This window comes from Balaenoptera borealis, assembly GCF_965194805.1.
Source record: "Balaenoptera borealis genome assembly, chromosome: 2".
Classification (NCBI taxonomy): domain Eukaryota; kingdom Metazoa; phylum Chordata; class Mammalia; order Artiodactyla; family Balaenopteridae; genus Balaenoptera; species Balaenoptera borealis.
The window spans coordinates 146,409,374-146,427,818 of NC_138867.1; the positions used below are offsets into that span (position 1 = coordinate 146,409,374).

At 43.0% G+C, this 18,445-nt stretch overlaps 1 protein-coding gene across 6 annotated transcripts in view; it reads right to left on the reverse strand.

The window, feature by feature from the left end:
* ATP10B (ATPase phospholipid transporting 10B (putative)) overlaps positions 1-18,445 on the reverse strand; it is a 298,840-nt gene that overhangs the window by 101,722 nt on the left and 178,673 nt on the right. For 5 of the 6 annotated variants that reach the window (XR_014241061.1, XM_082378751.1, XM_082378750.1 and 2 more), the window contains 2 exons: positions 17,478-17,672; positions 1,258-1,462 (listed from right to left, as the gene is read on the reverse strand). Coding sequence is in view for 5 of the 6 variants with exons in the window: in XM_082378751.1 (XP_082234877.1) it covers positions 1,258-1,462; positions 17,478-17,672 (400 nt within the window). In the remaining variant the exon portion in view is untranslated. Of the gene's footprint in view, positions 1-1,257; positions 1,463-16,180; positions 17,673-18,445 lie in introns of those variants that run through there. The other variant, XM_082378752.1, reaches the window with a different exon arrangement.

Below are 18,445 nucleotides of genomic sequence, written 5' to 3' on the forward strand. Positions count from 1 at the left end.
AGGACCTTATGGGGCCTTTTTGGGGCTGACCTCTCCCCCATATTCCCTGCTTTAGTTCCTTTCTGAAGTACCTAGATAATAGTATCTGATGCACATTTCCTGAGTTGTTTTACAGACATGAAAACCCCCCATCAAACGGAAGATGTTAATTACTTGATGACCATGAGCACACAGCCCCAAGACCTACTGGCGCCTGTGGATTGATAACCCCTGTGACACCGTCCTGTTCCCTTACCATCAACCAATCAGAGAATTGGGCATGAGGAGACCACATACCCTGCGACCCCCCTCCCTTAGCTGGCCTTTAAAAATGTTTTCCTGAAACCCATCAGGGAGTTCAGTCTTTTTGAGCACTAGCTGTCCCAGACAATTTGTATGGAGCCTTACAATAAATGCTGCGTTTTCCTTCACTACGACCCAGTGTCAGTACATTGGCTTTACTGCACGTGGGCAAGCAGAACCAAGTTTGGCTCAGTAACAATTCAGTCTTCAGAAACACCCTATGGAGAGGGTACTATTTTTTGTGCCCATTTTCCAGATGAGGGAATGAAGGTGTGAGAGGGTAATAACTTGCCTTAGGTGAGACAGCTGATAAATGGTGGAGTTGAGCTTTGAGTTCAGCTCTGCCAGACTCTAGAGCCTGGGCTCTTAACCACCAAACAATCATGATTCCTCCATGATATCCAAGGTATCACACACATAAAGTGGGGATTAAATTAAAATGTTGATGATCACTCCCTATCCTTAAAGAGGTTTCAGTACTGTTGAGAAGGTAAGACCTACACAAATGGAAAGATAGTTAATGATACCTTGCTGCTTTTATGCTGCAGTCAAAGGAGTACTAGAAAAAATTCATGGAGGGAGAAATTGCTGAAGCTGACCTGGGCAGGATGAGCCAGGATTGGATAAGCACAGAAAAATGGGTTGGTCTCAAGAGTAATTGAGCAGATACTAGACTCATCTAGTTTAGAGCAGAGAGCACAGTTTCTTCAGTTGAATGGAGGGGGTCCCCATGTAAGGACTCTGAGGCCTTCAGCAGTTATTTACCTTTCCCAAGCCTCAGTTTCCCCATCTGTGAGACGGGGATGATATCCATCTCAGAGAGTTGGTGGGAAGATTAAGTGTACCTAAGTGCCTGGGAAAAGGAGGCAACTACTACCTTCTCCTTCACACACCAGATTAAATCCAGTTTCCCAGTAGAGCTGGCTGGCATCTTCCCTTTGCCATTCCAGTTGAAGACCTTAGAAAGAGCCCTACCTGCTCTGTGAAGCCCTTTACAACACGCCTCTGTTTGAGGTTTGTCTCTCCATCCAAGTTGGAGGTTTCCAGATGACAGATCCCACTGGGGTCCGAGGAGAAGAGGAGGAGCATGTCGGCCGGGATGATCTCATTGCACTGCACTTGGACGAAGTCCCCCACTCGCACATCCTTCCAGCACTTCTGCGTGTAGCTCTGCTCTTTTCTGGGGTTGGAGAAAGACAGGGGTCAGAGTGAATGTTAAAGTTCTCCAGAACATGAATGAGTGAATGGAAAAGGTCCCGCCTGCACCTAATATCCTCCAGTCAGCCTGTCACAGGACTGCTCTGTATTCTACCTTGCCCCAAATGACCACTATCGTCATCTCTAGAAAAGCTAAGCATGATCTATAGAATCCCACTAGCAAAGGTCCCTCCTTATGACCACGTAGACTTTTGATGGACTGTCGGCTATTGACTGATTGATGTGCTCAGCCCTTGCTTCCTAGCAGGAGAAAAAATTTAAAGGAGAAGGTGATTATACAGTCATATTAACATAGCATTCTTAATATACATCACTTCCTAGAATACCCAGTTATCACCGTAGAAAGCAGGGTCACAAAAGAATGGAGTATAGGAAAGACTGCTTCTGGTTATGGGTGGAGAGCGGCAGTGGGAAAGGTGAGAATATAGACCATTGTCTAGGAAGATCTGGAGCAGTGCTGAAACAGGAAGCAGGGGATTAGGAAGATGGCACCAGGAACTTTGATAGGATGGGCCCCACAGTCATCACAGGATCAGAGGGCTAAAGAAATCTGAGAAAATGATGTACTTTCTCTTCCTATCCAATTTATCAAGCGCAGGTAATAACAGGGGCAGCAACAATTGTGAATTTAACATTTCTACCCTGCCAAGCACTAGGGTGAATTAATACTTCATTTACTTGCATAATAACTCACTAGAGGAGATGTTATACCCATTTCATAATGTGGAACTTGAGGGTTCAAAAGAAATTTCCCAAGGCCTTACAAAAACAGAGCTGGACCCTGAGTCTGGGTCCAACTTGACACCAAACCCAGTTTTCACCGCTTGAATATCCTACCTCCTGGAAATCATTCCCCTCTTTCCTCTCCAACGGAAAGGCAGCAACAGCTTTTACAGCCCCGGCAGAAGGACTCGCTACTCCCCAGGGCAATACATTCCGTTTCCAAGAGCCCTCATTTTACGAAATTCTTCCTTCTGATTAGCCAAATATTGAACTAATTCTGCTCTCCCAGGCAATCTGATTTACTCCATCTTCTACCATTAAAAAAAATATATATATATTTTTAATGAATTTATTTTATTTTATTTAATTTTTGGCTGCGTTGGGTCTTCGCTGCCGCACGCGGGCTTTTCTCTGGTTGCGGCGAGCGAGGGCTACTCTTTGTTGCGGTGCGTGGGCTTCTCATTGCGGTGGCTTCTCTTGTTGCGGAGCACAGGCCCCAGGCATGGGGGCTTCAGTAGTTGTGGCTCGTGGGCTCTAGCACAGGCTCAGTAGCCGTGGCGCACGGGCTTAGTTGCTTCCAGGCATGTGGGATCTTCCCGGACCAGGGCTCGAACCCGTGTCTCCTGCATTGGCAGGCGGATTCTTAATCACTGCGCCACACAGGGAAGCCCTGAAAAAATACTTTAAAGTATTCATCAGGTGTCTTCTGAAGCCTTTTGGACTTGCCAAGTCAAATTTAACTTTCCAAGTGCCCTCAATTATTCTGTGTGACACAGTTTCAAGATCTGTCTTAGAGGTGAGGGCTCTTCTGACTAAGGCTGTGTCTGGAAATGTTCCTCTTTAAATGTGGGATCTGGGACCAAACCAATATTCCACATGTGGTCTTTTAAACTAAGTCCAGCTGGCTTGCAGCTGGATGCTTCTGAGCCCAGCCAGGCCTGGAGAAGCAGGCTCTCTTTTGCTATTTTTCTCCACTGATGCTGAGCCTCTCTGGGCACGTTACTGCTTCTGTTTCTGTTGGAATCTGAGCTGCCCTGGGCATGACAAGACCACTCTTTCACAGAGAAAGAGACGTGACTGGAATTTCACTTTTCTCCTCTGAGTTCTTAAAAGTCCTTGAGGAGGATAAGGGTTTGACGCCTTTCTCCTTTCTTTGGGGGCCCTCTAGAGAACCCCAAGCAAGCCCTCCTAAGACCCCATTTTCCTTGTCAAAAAAGATCCTTGCAAAGGACTCCCCCAGTTTCCTGAAATAGATGCACATCCATCTGGAAGACTTTTGGAAGGCCAACCAAGGGACGATCTGATCAGAGTCTATAAAATAATCAGGGATTACAATTAGGGAGCAGTCTTGTAACTCTAAAGACCCACAGAGTTCTGTGGAAGTGCCCATGCTCTAGGGAGCCCAGTGCAGCGGCCACTGGTTAACTGTGGGCAGTATCACCCAAACGGGGACCACTTCTGAGCATTTTGTGGGCAGTGCCTCTGTAGCATTTTAATAATAATAATTCTTTTAATGGAAAAAGGATGTAACAGGTTTCTAAGCACTTTTTCATTCCATCATCTTATTTTAGAGCAGCTTATCATCTGCTCTACCTTATTTTTTTACCATGAAAAATAGAGACAGTCCCCCCAGATCTGTTTCTCACTGCCATTTCAGAAAAACATTTATCTGTTGATTCAGGGAAGAATTTTTTTTTTCTTCAGAGCAGCCTTGGGAACACCTGTTAAATGTCCAAATATAAAGCTACTTAAAGAAATTGGAATTGCAGATACTCTCCATTGGAAAAGGAATCTTGTATGGTGAAGGAGGGAGGCTTTCTCTATTGTTTTTTTTTTTTCCTTTTTGAGAGGGCACTTAAAAAAAAAGGATCCTTGAATATTACAGCAAAATTGCTCCCAGGAATAAATGATTGTCACTCAACTTGTCTTTACTCTTCTCCCCTTTGACTTCTGTCCTATTGGGGATGGCTCACCATTGGTTGCTTGCTGTAATCTCAGCATTCTGCCCGGTATTGAGATTGTGATTTAATAAGAACATCTTTGACTCTGAGCAATATCCTGATTGCCAACACTTCCAGAGCACACTGGTTCAAACCAGAAGGTTTGCAAAAGCTAGCTGGGAACGCTACATACATAGACATACCGAAGGCAAGGCCATGCACCTCCACCCGTGAACACTGAAATTCATTCTTCTTCCTTCTAATAAAGGGCTCCACTGCATATTATGGGATGTGAGTTATTAATGGGATGGAAGATGGATGTTATGCAGATGAACTTATGAAATATATGTGTGTGTGTGTGTGTGTGTGTGTTTGTGTATATGTGTGTGTATATATGTATATATATTTATGAGCAGTCACTTCTGTGAGTTTGGCTGGAGTGCTGTCTTGTCAATTCCCATCATGATGATAGGTATCGCAAGGTCAATGGAACCACACAAGAAGCTATAAGTCAGACTGGTCTCTGTTTTCTTTCTATTATTCTTTGGATCCCTGGGAGGTCCTGTCCAGTACTGCTGTCCTGTTAATAATCACCTGTCTTTCCTTTAGATGTAATCTTCTCTTCCTTAGGATGACATGCAGTGGTGAAGGGACACTCTTCGTCCCTGTTGTAGGCTTTCCCTCCCCAAAACAGAGATTGCCTGTCTCCGGGTCGTGCTGCTCAAACAGAGGCACATATGCCTCCAGGCACACATCTTGTCGTGTGTGTCCAGGAGCATGGAAGCTACGGGAACAACATGATTTTTGGGGTGTTCAAAATTTTTTTGAGGGGGGACATAATTTAGTAATTTAGCTGGTACAAAATTTGAAGAATTATATATTTATATTGACCCAAATGTAGTAATATTATAGAATCAGAGTCAGATTTTATAGGAATTTTGGGATAAGAAAAAGTGACATCGGGGACATTTCCTTCTTGTACTGGGTTATTCTGTGCTGGTTTCCTGGTCCTCTGGGGGCCCACTTTGTCTCCTCAACTATGGAAAAGGCAAGGGTGCATAGCTCCAGGGTTGAGGCGTCCAGCCCGAGGAGGTGATGAATGGCTGAATCCAGCTGAGGCAGAAAAGCGGCGTGCTTCTGCATTGAGGGACGCCCAGATGTGGCCACAGCTAGCTGCGAGTCACCTTCGGGAGTCATTCCCTGGCTAATCCAGCCCGTTCGGAACAGCTGCCCCGGGGGGACACATCCACACACTCCTGGTCATTTCCCTGCTCAGTGAGTCCACACCTGGGAACTGATTGCTATTTTAGTTCTGTGGCATGTTCACTGCTGCTTAAAAATAAGACAAATCGACGTGGCTGGGGAGGAAGACTCCATCTGGCAGATTCTGCCTTGGGGAGAAATTAAGTGGTGCAGTGCTAAATGGCTTTCTGAGAGGAGGTAGGGCTTATTAAGAGGTAAATAAACAGCAAGAGAGGTTTATAACCAACTGGATCCTGTGGGGAAGCAGGTGAAAGGGGGGGAATGGAGGAGGAGAAGGTGCTTAAGCTCCCATTTCTCAAGTACTATGTGGGTTTTGTAAAAAGGGTTTCAAGGAACTAGAGAAGAGGGGATTTATCAGGAAGCTTAGCTGTCTGTGGGCTTTCCCATTCAGTGTAGGATGATGAGCTGACCTGGGCCGTCCTTCAGGAAGCGGGAATGTCAGGCCCAGGATGGTCAGTATCGCTACCCCAGGGTGAAAGGGGAAGCCAGGGAGAGTGAGTGCAGTCTAGGGATAAAGAGTGGGTTTGAATCTCAGCTTCACCACTTACTACCTGTGTGACTTGGGGAAGTTACTTAATCTTTCAGAGACTCTATTTCTTCAGTTGAAGGTAATACGTGTATTTGCCTCAGAGGGTTATTGGAAGGATTAGTGACATGACCCATGTAAGGGACTGAGTTCTTGGTTTTGCACTTAGTAAGTACTTAATGAATACAAGCTTCTTTTATGATGTTGATGACAATGATTGTTAATGTTATGGTGAGGGCTAACGACCACCGCCAGCCCCAGCATTTTCTGCTTCATGCTATTGGGATGCCCGCTTTATGTCCGTGATTACATTTCACGAATTGCGCTCAGGCACATAATGTGCAAACACAAGGAACTTAAAAAATCCAAACATTTCCCCCAAGTCCAGAAAAGAAGGACTCAAATTCAGCCTACTGAAGACTAAGGGCTCTAGATGCTGGCTACTGGGCAAACTCCCAGAAAAATATATCCTTAAAATCAGGGCTGCCCAGCAAGTTCTTTGTGGATGTTGACAAACTAGTTCTAAAGTTTATATAAAGAGGCAAAAGACCCACACTAGCCAACTCGGTATTGAAGGAGAGGATTGACACTACCCATCCTCGAGACTTACTATAAAATTACGATAATCAAGACAGTGTGGTATTGGCAAAAGAATAAACAAATAGATCAATGGAACAGAATAGATAGCCCAGAAATAGATTCACATAATTAGAGTCAACTGACTTTTGACAAAGGAACAAAGGCAATACAACTGAGCAAAGATAATCTTTTCAACAAATGGATATCCACATGCCAAAAAAAAAAAAAAAAAAAGAAGAATCCAGACACAGACCTTACACTCTTGACAAAAATTAACTCAGAATGCATCACAGACCTAAATGTAAAATGCAGAATTATAAAACTCCTAGAAGACAACATGGCAGAAAACCTAGATGACCTTGGGTATGGCGATGACTTTTTAGGTAAACACCATAGGCACTATTCATGAAAGAAGTAACTGAGAAGCTGGACTTCATTACAATTAAAAACTTCTGTTCTGTGAAAGACAATGGTAAGAGAATGAGAAGACAAGCCACCATCTGGGAGAAAATATATGTTTTGCAAATTAAAAATGGACAAAAGCTCTGAATAGACATCTCACCAAAGAAGATATACAGATGTCAAATAAGCATGAAAAGAGCTCCACATCACATGTCATTAGAGAAATGCGAATTAAAATGAGATACCACAAAATACCTATTTGAATGCCCCGAATCTTGAACGCGAACACCACCAATTGCTGGTGAGGAGGTAGAGCAAGAGGTACTCTCGCACACTGTTGGTAGGAATGCACAATGGTACAGCCACTTTGAAAGACAATTTGGTGGTTTCTTATAAAACTAAACGTATTCTTACTATACGATCCAGCAGTCACGTATCCTATTTACCTAAATGAGTTGAAAACTTATGCCATGCAAAAACCCACACATGTATGTTTATGGCAGCTTTATCCATAATTTCCAAAACTTGGAAGCATCCAGATGTCCTTCAGTAGGTGAATGAATGAACTATGGTACATGCAGACAATGAAATATTATTCATAGCTAAAAAGAAGTGAGCTATCAAGCCATGATAAGACATGGAGGGAACTTACATGCACATGGCTAAGTGAAAGAAGCCAATGTGAAAAGGCTACACACTGTATGATTTCAACTGTAAGACATTCTGGAAAAGGCAAAACTATGGAGACAGTAAAAATATCAGTGATTGCCAGGGGTTGGGAGGTGGGTAGGGATGAACAGATGGAGCCCAGAGGATACTCAGGGAAGTGAAACTACTCTGTATGATACTGTAATGGTGGATACAGGTTGTTATACATTTGACCAAACCCATAGAATGTATAATACCTAGAGTGAGCCATCTGGTAAACTATGGACTTTGGGTGACTATGATGTCTCAATGTTGGTTCATTAATTTCAACAAACGGACCGCTTTGGTGAGGGATGTTGATAATGGGGGAAGTTGTGCATGTGTGAGGGCAGAGGGTATACGGGAAATCTCTGTACCTTCCCCTCAGTTTTACTGTGAACCTAAAACTGCTTTAAAAAAATAAAGTCTTAATAAAAAAAAAAATCAAGGCTGGAGGAAATTTGATAAATCTCCAATTTGGGTGAGGAAACTGACCTGGCCAAGGTGTAGAGCAATGAAGCTTGGGTTGGAACCTCTATTCTTTCCATGGCTCCAAGAAGAGTCAAGGGTCCTGTAGCTGGTTCAGGAATACTTGAAATGCCCAACTGTCTTTGTCTTGACAGTGGTGTGCTCACGTAGAGACAAAATTGTGGGGTGGTTAAAAGCTCTGGAGTCACGTGAGCCTGACTAAAACCCAGAACTACTTCTTACATACAAGGTAGTGTGACCTTGAACCCACTGCTTGACTATATGACCCTCAACTTATTCATCTATCAAATGGACAAATAGAATCTATTCTACAGGTTAAAGTGAGAGTTCAATAAGATAATACACAAAATGACCTTACAGCAATGGCATTTACTGCTGCTATTATTATCATTACAGTTAATATTAGCTTGGAGCAAACAGGGTCATTGCTGTGGTGATAGGAGAACAGAATCTGTGTGGTGGTCTATTTTCATGAGCTGTTGTGAATGAGGGGTGGGGCTTTGTGGTTGGAGGAGGAGCCTAGCAAGGGGGAAGGAACTGAAAAGGGAGGAAGGTTTCCTGTGGCTTCTGTCCTGACCTGGTCCCACAAAATGGAAACGGAATAGCAGTTAAAGGTTTAGCGTTAAGTTAAAGTTACGCTAAGACAGCGTGGGCCTGGGGCAGAGGGCAGTGAGTGCAGCTGTGTCCCTGCACCCACCTGTTTGCTACAGACCACGATGACGGGGGCTTTAGACTCAGGGAAGCTCCAGAAAGAAACAGCTGAGGCCAGAGGAGTGGGTAGGAGACCTGGACCCCTGGCTTGGATGGAAATATTGGGGGACATGAACATATTAACTATACCTGAGGATGCCCAGGTATATCTGGGGAGGCCTGAGTATTAGGGTGGGAAGAATGAAGACCCAAATCAGCAGCTTGTGGCATCTGTATTTATGTGAATTCATTAACACCCAGAGGCCTAATTGTTTCATGTGTCTTCTATTTTCAACTATGTAATAAGCTTGCTGAGAGCTGGGATGACTCTGGGTCTTATATTTCCATACCTACATGGAGTCTGATATGGTGTCTAGCACACAGGGGAGTGTTCAGTAAATATTCAGTAATTGATTCCTTGTAGATTTGTCTTGAACATGAGGCAGTAGAGGAGAAGCTTTTCCTAATCTTAAGTCATTTTGACATCTATCTCTTTTTGTTATGGACGCACTAACGGAGACTTCCAAAAATGATATCATAATAATATAATATGATGTATGATATGATGAGATGATACAATATAATGTATTTAATGTAATGTAATACAATAAACTTATTTGTATTAAGTGCCTATAATGAGCCCAGCACTTAACCAACGTTACCATTTAGCTGCCTAATAATGACACAACTTTTATTATTACTGTTTTCATAGATGAGGAAACTTAAGCCCAGAAAGGTTATGTAACTTGTGTAAGGTCACATAGGTGTGTCTGCCAGGACATTGGAGTGACAGCTGTGGGGATTTCGTGGCTCAGTGTGGTCTCTTGGTCCTGCTCGAAAGTGCAGTACTAAGCAGATGACCCCTCAGAAGCTGGTGACATAAACATAACTGAGGCTGGGTCGGGAACAGGAGCCCCAGCGTTTGGAACTGTGGGCTCCATAATGGCAAATCAGAGGCTATAAATGCTCACCCGCTCAGATACAAATCACGCCTGTTGACACAAGTGCAGAGCTTCAGGGACACCTGAATTCTTGTTTTATGATTCTTCCACCCATTGAGTTTGGGGGAGAACCTAATGCAACCTATCCTGAAATGACAAGCTGAATTGGCCCACATAGTTTATGGCCTTCTGTGAGCACAGGGCGAGGCCATGGGAGTCGGGTGGGCACTTGCAAAACTGACCCTTTAGAGAGGATGCTACTTGGCTGGTGCCAGATGCAGAGCAAAGACCCGCCGAGTGGATGCGTGGTCTGCTGGTCTGCCAACTGCAGCCAGTGGCACTTTTCATAGTCATGCTTCAAATGACACTATGATCCTCTGTTTTGTGCATTTTCAGATTCTTCCCCCAGGCCTATTTTGCTATGCTATTATAGCTTGGAGTCAAGTTCTATGGTAAAGCGTTTGTCTTCTCCCATGCGGTTCAAAACTCCAGCCAATAATCTGCCTTTCTTACTCCCCTTGAGTCAAGCTCATGGTGACACTTGGCTATCAAGGTTATAGAACTCTCCTTAGTAATATTTTAGCCAACATTTTCTGAGGGCTACTGAATGCCAGGAACTATACTAAGCATTTTACATGCATTACTTCATTTAACAGCTGCAGCAAACTGAGGATATAGTTTTAGGGTAAAGAATACATATCGTATTTCGATGTTAGGATGGCCCTGGCAAAGCCTAAATTCTACCCTGTCAATCATCTCATCTCCTTTGGGTTTCCCAGAGGGATGTTATATGGAGGAAAATGATAGTAGAATGGGGATCAAATAGCTACTATATGAAGAGCCACACAAATATGATATTTGAATGTACATTCTATGTTAGAAGCTGGGTTGGGAGAAGTGGCTTAGGCTCCAGGCCAGATGAAGCCACCTAAATCCCTCGCCTAAATCTAAATCTTGGTCCCGGTATGCTCAGGAGTGCTGTGGAAACAGAGCTAGGGGAAAGAGGTCCAGACTCTAGAAGGGTTTCCCAAATTCAGATTTTAAATCCTGCCACATAGAATAGAAGAGAAATGAGAGAGCAGAGCATAAGTTTTTGCTTTTAAAACACTGTTACCCTGCCCACTGGTAAACGTGGCTCAGTGAATGTCCTTGACCTTTGCCAATAAAATAAACAATTCCTCCCTTGTAATGGGTGGGAAATGTAGCCAGAAAGATGAAGGCTTAGGTTGGGCCTGACATTGAAAAAATTAGAGTTGAAGTGACTGGAAATTTAAAAAATTACGTAGTGCTAATTATGGTGCAGACACTGAGTTAACAGTTTATAAGGATTATTTCATTCAATCCACATGCCCCTGGGAGATAGGTGCTGATACTGGCCCCACTTTATACAAGTTGAAATGGAGGCTGCAGTGATCAAGTAACTACAAGTGTCCACACATTTAGTAAGGGGCAGTTCTGAGACAAGCCCAGGTGTGATGCCAAACATCCAGTAAGATGTCACGTTTTAAACATCCTTGCTGAGACTGCTTTATGCACTCTCCTTCGGCACTGCATTGTATAGTTGTTTCCATAGCTCTGCTACGTTCAAGCCCTCTGAAATGTCATCTCACATCTTTTCACAAAATTTACCATAGAGAGACTATGACCACTATTTAAAGATGAGACAAATGGGGACACAACTGTCTAAGTGGCTTCATTTAGGTCATGTAATTAATTGGTGACAGACCCAGGATGAGGACCTCTGGTTTCCTCATTCTCAGGCTCTCCTATGGGGGCACCGGCACAGAAGGAAACTGACCTACAAATAAAAACAGGCTGCAGGCCAGGCGTCTGCCTTCTGCTGCAGAGCTTTCCACAGCTGGGAAACCAGGCCCTCAGTGCCATGCTGTCAGAAGACTGGCTGTGATCCTGTAGCACCTGGAATTCTTTTTATGTTAGAGCAGCCACCTGACTTACAGAAAAGAGAATCTCCAAGTCTTGGTAAAAAGTCAGAATTTAAACGTTTCTAGGGAATTCCCTGGCGGTCCAGTGTCTAGGACACGGAGCTTTCGCTGCCAGGGCCTGAGTTCGATCCCCGGTCGGGGAACTAAGATCCTGCAAGCCATGCGGCGTGGCCAATAAAATAAAATAAAGTTTCTAATCGGAATCATTTCTCTCTTAAGCTCCTGATATCTCTTGATCCTGGTCTTTTTGATACCAGCATAAATCACACATACAACCTTTAGGTGACACATGAATAGGCTGTGAGCTGACCTGTTTTCTTTACCTATTTGAATGCTGCTCATCCTTCAGCGCCCTCCTGAAATGTCACCTCTTCAGAGAAGGCTTCCCTCGGCTGGCTCTGATGTTTCTGGCAGGCAGATGTGTCACTGCAGCCCATGAATGACTGTGACCCTTTGTCCATAGGCAAGGGACACTGTAGCTGTTTACAAGTTCCTCGTGCTCTCTGGACTGAGAGCCCCTCGAGGGTACATGGGGCCTTCCATGTTGATATACACGTACTCGGTCCAGACATAAGACTTGCTGAGCAGATGAATGATTGTGTGCTCGGCTGCTGAAACACTGGAAGGCTTTTGCCGCATTACAATATGGGGACAAAAACCTTCACGGATTCCCTTGGTTCCCACTCCTGCTTCCCTGTTGCCTGTTTTCTGAATACAAATAAAAATGTATGAAGCTGGATGGAAAAATACAATTCTCTTGCTGGGTATGGTTTCTAGATTCATTCAGTTGAGCCCTGGGAGAGCCTAAGCTAATACAATTCTGAAGCTAATCTCTCCTTGAAGTCATTCTATAAATCTGATTAATGGGGTCACCTTTAGACCACAAGCACAGTTGCTATATTAAAAGAAAATACTCTAACAGGATTGTAATTCTGTAAACGAGGCTTCTGCTGTTTGCAAAAAGATTCTCTCACAGCATAAACAAGTCTAGGCTGGACGATACATGGGATTAAGGTGAGCAAAATTCTTAGGGCCCTAGTATTCAACTGTACGAAAATGAGGACATTTGACATCAGTTTCTCAAATGTGTGAATCTGAGACAAAATGGATAGAACTAGTGCTTGAGATATAAGCTTTTATGTTGCTTCTCAGAAAAAAAATTGTCCTCTCAGATCTTGTGTTCTTTGCCTGACATCCCGTCATGTATTGTGCTGGCCAAAAAGTTCATTCGGGGTTTTCAGTAAGATGGGATGACAAACCCGAACAAACTTTTTGGCCAACCCAATATCTTCAACGTTTGGCAAAAGGAAATGCTCCTCAACATCATTACTTAAGATAATAATAATATCTAGCATTTTCTATCTTCCTATTCTGGGGTTTTTCATAGAATTAACCCACTTCAGGGTTAGAAGAACTTTAAGGATATATATTACAGAATGTCCCAAAGTGTGTCTGCTCCTGTTAATATGTGGAATGCAACTCACAAGGAGTCGAGGCTCAAAAATATTTTAAGGTGATGATGTTGAGGACATAGTGGTGGCCCCTCCAACATGTGTTTCTCCTTCTCTTGGAAATACTTCATTTTTTAAATTTGGATTTTTCACCTTCCCTGTGTAGCCCATATGCTTTCAGGGAAGTGAACCTCATGCTGGGCTCTATGGCTCAGGTATAACCTAATTAGCGTAATCTCATCTCCTGCTCAGAGGGATTGGTTCAAGGATGGGCATGTGACCCACTGGGGTCCCTGAGAGATGAGGAGGATCTGGGGAGTAAGCTTCCTGGACCTTCCAAGAATGCTTCTGGAAGTGCTTTTCTTTCTCCCTTTGTGGGTTATTATATGTAGATGTGAGGGCTGGATCTGCTGCAGCCATCTCATTGCCATGAGGGAAATCTACCTGAGGGTAAAGATGACACAGAGGGGGACTGAATGAAAAGGATAGCTAACTGCTGCAGATAGAATGCTGATTGGCTGAATGAACCATGCCTGATCACCTGCCCACCTCAGCATATTTGTAGTGACTTAAGAAACAAAGTCTCTTCACTGTTAAAACTGCTTAAGTTGAGGTTTCTGCTTCTTGCAGTAGAGAGCACCTCAACTGACACAACAGAATATATATAAAACTGAATCACCTTGCTGTATACTTGAAACTAACACAACATTGTAAATTAATTATACTTCAATTAAAAATATGAATTTGTATATCCATTATCAATAACCATAAAGTCTTCCCAAGTACATATTGCATGATGTGTGCTTTTCCAAGGTAATTTTTCAGTCCTGACAACTATGGTAATCAAGTATTGAAATAAACTGAACTTAGAACCTGGTTTTCAAATACTCTCTTTGTTAAACTATGATTCACCAAAATAGTGAAGAATGATCAAACCCATTATTATCACTAAACTTTTATCTATAATAATTTTAGAAAGATTTCTCTGAAATTATATTATTAAGAAATAAATAAAATAATATTATTTTTTTAAAAATAAAACACCTGTATGTCCCTCCCTGCCAGTGAGCCTGGGGATAAATGTCTCTTTTTTCTGGATTGTTATCTCCTCAGTTTTCTGCCATTTTTCTGGAAGCTGTTTTGAGAACAGAATGACAACAGCCTGGCCTGTATCAGGCCAGCACCCAGCACAGGTCAGTCTGTGGTCTGACTGACACTGAGATTATCCCAGGCCTATTTTTCTGGGATGCTCAGGGCAGACGATTTCTGGCAAAGCAGGGAGAAGAGAACCAGGCTCACTGAGGTCCACCTGGATCCCTCCCCAAGGAACCAGCCTCACTGTGCATCTTCTATGAGAAAAACAACAAAGGAGAAAGACAGAAAACAAAAAGTGATGCGGTGGATTGGTGACAAGAGGAAAACAATGCTTTCTTAAAAAATCAGTCTCTTTAGGGAAGGCGGCACACTCCAACGTTATTTTTTTTTTTTTTCTCTTTATAATTTCCTTACTCAAAGGTGAGGAATGACTCAATCTCAACTCTAGGTATTCAGTGTGCTAACAATATTCAAGACAACTAGATTCAGCTGAAAAAAAAAAAAACCTAAACCTTCAGATTAATATTTTTAGATGTGCAATTTTGGTCCTGTAGGCAAACAGAACAGAAGCTCACTTTTGCTGAGGAGAAGGTATGGAAGTTCTCTTAGGGGTGCCCTGGAGACAGCTGAGTCCCTTGCATTACATGATCTCCTTAGAAGCTTCCCCAGGCTACAATTTTCCGAGTGGAGTCTGGCTCATAAACCCTATCGTCAGCCAGCTCCAAGTCGTAAGCTCCATGTTCTCTCCTGGGGAAGGGAACTTCTTAGAAAGAAGCAGCCCCTAAACAGCTGTAGGGCACACCTCGGAGCAAGCCCCTTTCACTCTAAGAAGGACCAGAGCAACTGCAGAACGGCTTGGGGTCCATAAGGTCAGAGGGAACAAGTCAGAGGGATGGTGCTTCTTGAGACAGTTGGACTTTTTCCCTTATTTGGCAGGAAGTCAAGCCCCTACCTGCTGTATTCATCTAAGTGACTGACTCATTCAAAGTTTCTCATTGCCAGCCCAGAAAGCACTCTTTGTCACCGTAATCTCACTGCAAGCCCAGCCTCCATTCCCTTGCTTCTTTCTGGGCTACATGAATTGTCACAAAGTTGAGACACATGGTAACTCTGTTTTCTTCCCTTACTGATCGAGAGCGTGTCCTTTTCCTAACAACCCAGTTTGGTTTTTGACTCAATGGAGTCTAAGACAATGACAGGTATAAAATTATGTTAAAGAACATGGCAAGACAGGTGGTGAGCCATTTTTGTTTGGGTTGGGATATCAGAGAGAAAGCTTAAGGACAGTCTTGATCGAGCTAATGTGAGTTTTACATTCTAAAAATAAAGCAATTACAGTTTGCATACTGAGTATTTATCATACATCAGGAGCAGTGCTAAGTACTTTCCAAGGATTATCACATGCAATTCTCACGACCACCTCAGGAAGTGTTCCAGTTTTACGAAGGACAAAATGAGTCTCAGAGAGGTTAGGTCACTTGCCTAAGGTCACAGAGTTAACGACTGATGGAGACAGCGTTCAATCCAGGCAGTGTGTCTCCAGGGCTGGTTCTCCTAATACACTGCCTACTGCTTCCCTGAAAAACAGTGATGCCACTTTTCTCCAAGGGTCTCCAAACCTGCTCCAATGTGCTCATGGCCACACTGGACCTAAAATGGATGTGAATTTATGCAAAACTCTTAAATGTCTAACACATTTGAAACAGCAAAGAAAATGTCACATAATAAAGACCTCCTAATTTTAATGAACGATTGACTCAAGCCTCAATTTCTTTTGTTTTGTGTTTTTTGGTTTTAAACCATAATCCCCATTGTGGAGAACTGAACAGCTTCACTGCGATAAAATAATGCTATCTCCCTACCCCATCCTTCCATAAACAGCACCTGTGGTGGCAGCAGCCACAGAAAGATCAGAGCTGGGGCCGAGACTTCCCTGGGTGTTTCGTTTTACCTGCTATAGACGAGGCACTCTCGGTTATTGATCACTGTATCGGATCTGTACCTCCGGAGGTCTTCCCAAGCATCCTTGATGGCAGTGACCGTCAGGATGATACAGATTGGTATCATGCTCACCTCAGGCTGGAAAGCATTGACCACAGGGATAAAATTCAGAACCACAATGCCCACAAAATAGAAATTGGCAAACCGGTGCAGCTGCTCAAAGATGTTCTTAGGTATGAAGGACAACAGAGTGTACTTGCTGGTCTTAATTTGATTCCCATGATAATGTCTGTTGGGGTTCTCTTTGTGGGACCGTCCTTCAAAGGGCAGGTTGGAGACCACCACTCGTTTCTTGTCTTCTTTCCTTTTCTGCCTTTTCTTGCCTTCCTTTCTCATCTCTGCTCAATCCCGTCTCTTTAATTCTCATAGCAGGACAGTTGAGCTCCCCATAAAAGAGGTTCTTCCCTGATCAGTTCCATTGTTCAGCTGCCAGCGAGTGATGTTCCTGACATCTTTTACTCGCCTTCTCTGCTGAAAATTTCTCTCTTCTTTCAAAAGGAAAACTAAAAATAAAAAGCCGGTGTGTAAACACTAGGGGAGAAGTATGACAAGGAAAGAGCTTGCAGAGAACAGGTGTGTACCCACCAGGTCACTTCCTTCTGTTTGCTGAGACTCCACCTGTTGGAATGCAGACGTCACCCACAGGTAGCTTCCTTTTCCACCCCAGGCAACCAAGAACAGGTGTGCCAACTCTGGGTCCTAAAACCTACCTGGCTAAGTTCTAAAAGCAAGGATTTTTAGCCAAGAGCCACAGATGCTTTAAAAATGGTATACATTTTCCTGTTTGGGAGACATTGCCCATCAGTCTCCAAGGAGCTGTTCCTGAGCTTGGTCTCCTGAGATGATTCAGTCAATTTTAGAGTTTAATTCTTGAGGTTTCAACCCTGCTCTTATGGCATTTACATGAGTTAAATTAAGGTTTCTAAATCTCAGCACTACTGACATTTTGGGCTGGATCATAATTCTTTGTTGTGGAAGGTTGTCCCGTATATTGTAAGATGTTTAGCATCACCCTTGGCTTTTACTCACTAAATGCCAGTAGCAACCTCCTTCCCGATATGGCAACCAAAAACGTCTGCAGACATTGTCAAAAGTTCCTTGCAGGGCAAAATTGCCCTGGTTGAGTATCACTGAATTAAATGAATTGAAGAAAATTAATGTGAGAAGAGAGACCAGTTTTTTGAAAACACTGATAAGTTTGCATAATCTATTTGCCACAGAGAAAACAGAGGAATGATTTCCCTTACCTTTCATATATCTGGATGTTGGAGCAGTTTATCTCTCTATCAAGGCGGTGTCTCTTGAAGTCCTCTATGCCATCCTTGACCATGATGATGAACAGGACAATGGCCAACGGTAACACGGTGATTTCCCTGTGGAAGACTTCCATGGAGGGCATCCAGTTCAGAATCACCAGGAACAGGAAATAGAGGTTAGCCCATCTGGAAGGGGCAAGCAAGGTATAAATGAAAACCGTGGAGAAGAGAAATATACTTGCCGCATTACTGCTTCCCTACTATTAGCCCTTGCCAAGTAAAAATGACATTCTCTTTCAGTGTCACCTCGAACATCATGGTAAGGGCTTTAAAGTCAAATTCATTTAAAATGGGGATAGTACTATCTACTTTAAAGGGCTCCTATAAATATTACATGGAATGAATATTTGTTATGTATGCAATAGAGGGTTCCAGAGTATAGTAGTTGCTCAATAAATGGTAGGTGTTAATAATTACAAAATTTAGGATAATGTCTAGGTGCATATTTTGCTTTATAATTAAAAGATAATTTTGCATATATTATCTCAAAAGAGTGGCTGGCATTTTTACGTCTTCCAAGTGCATCTTGCTCCCTCTTGCCACTGTGCCTTTGCACATGAAGGTCTGTTTGAAAGAACATTCTTCTGACTCCCTTCTCTGACTTCTCTCTGCCTCTTTCCACCTAGTTAACACATTCTCTTCTTTCATATTAGACTTCCACAGTTACTTCCTCCTAGAAGTCTTCCTTGACTTTCCTAACTAGGCCCGGTTTCTCTTGTACTCACTCTAATAGCACCATATACTTCTCCTTGGAAGTATCTATCTGAATTATAGTTTACTCCGATTTACATAATTCCTAAAATTAAGATCTGTCTCTTTCACTAGCCAATATAGTCAGGACAATGTGTCCTTTTTTTTTCCCTCGTGTATCTCTAATACACAACACATGACTTAACACA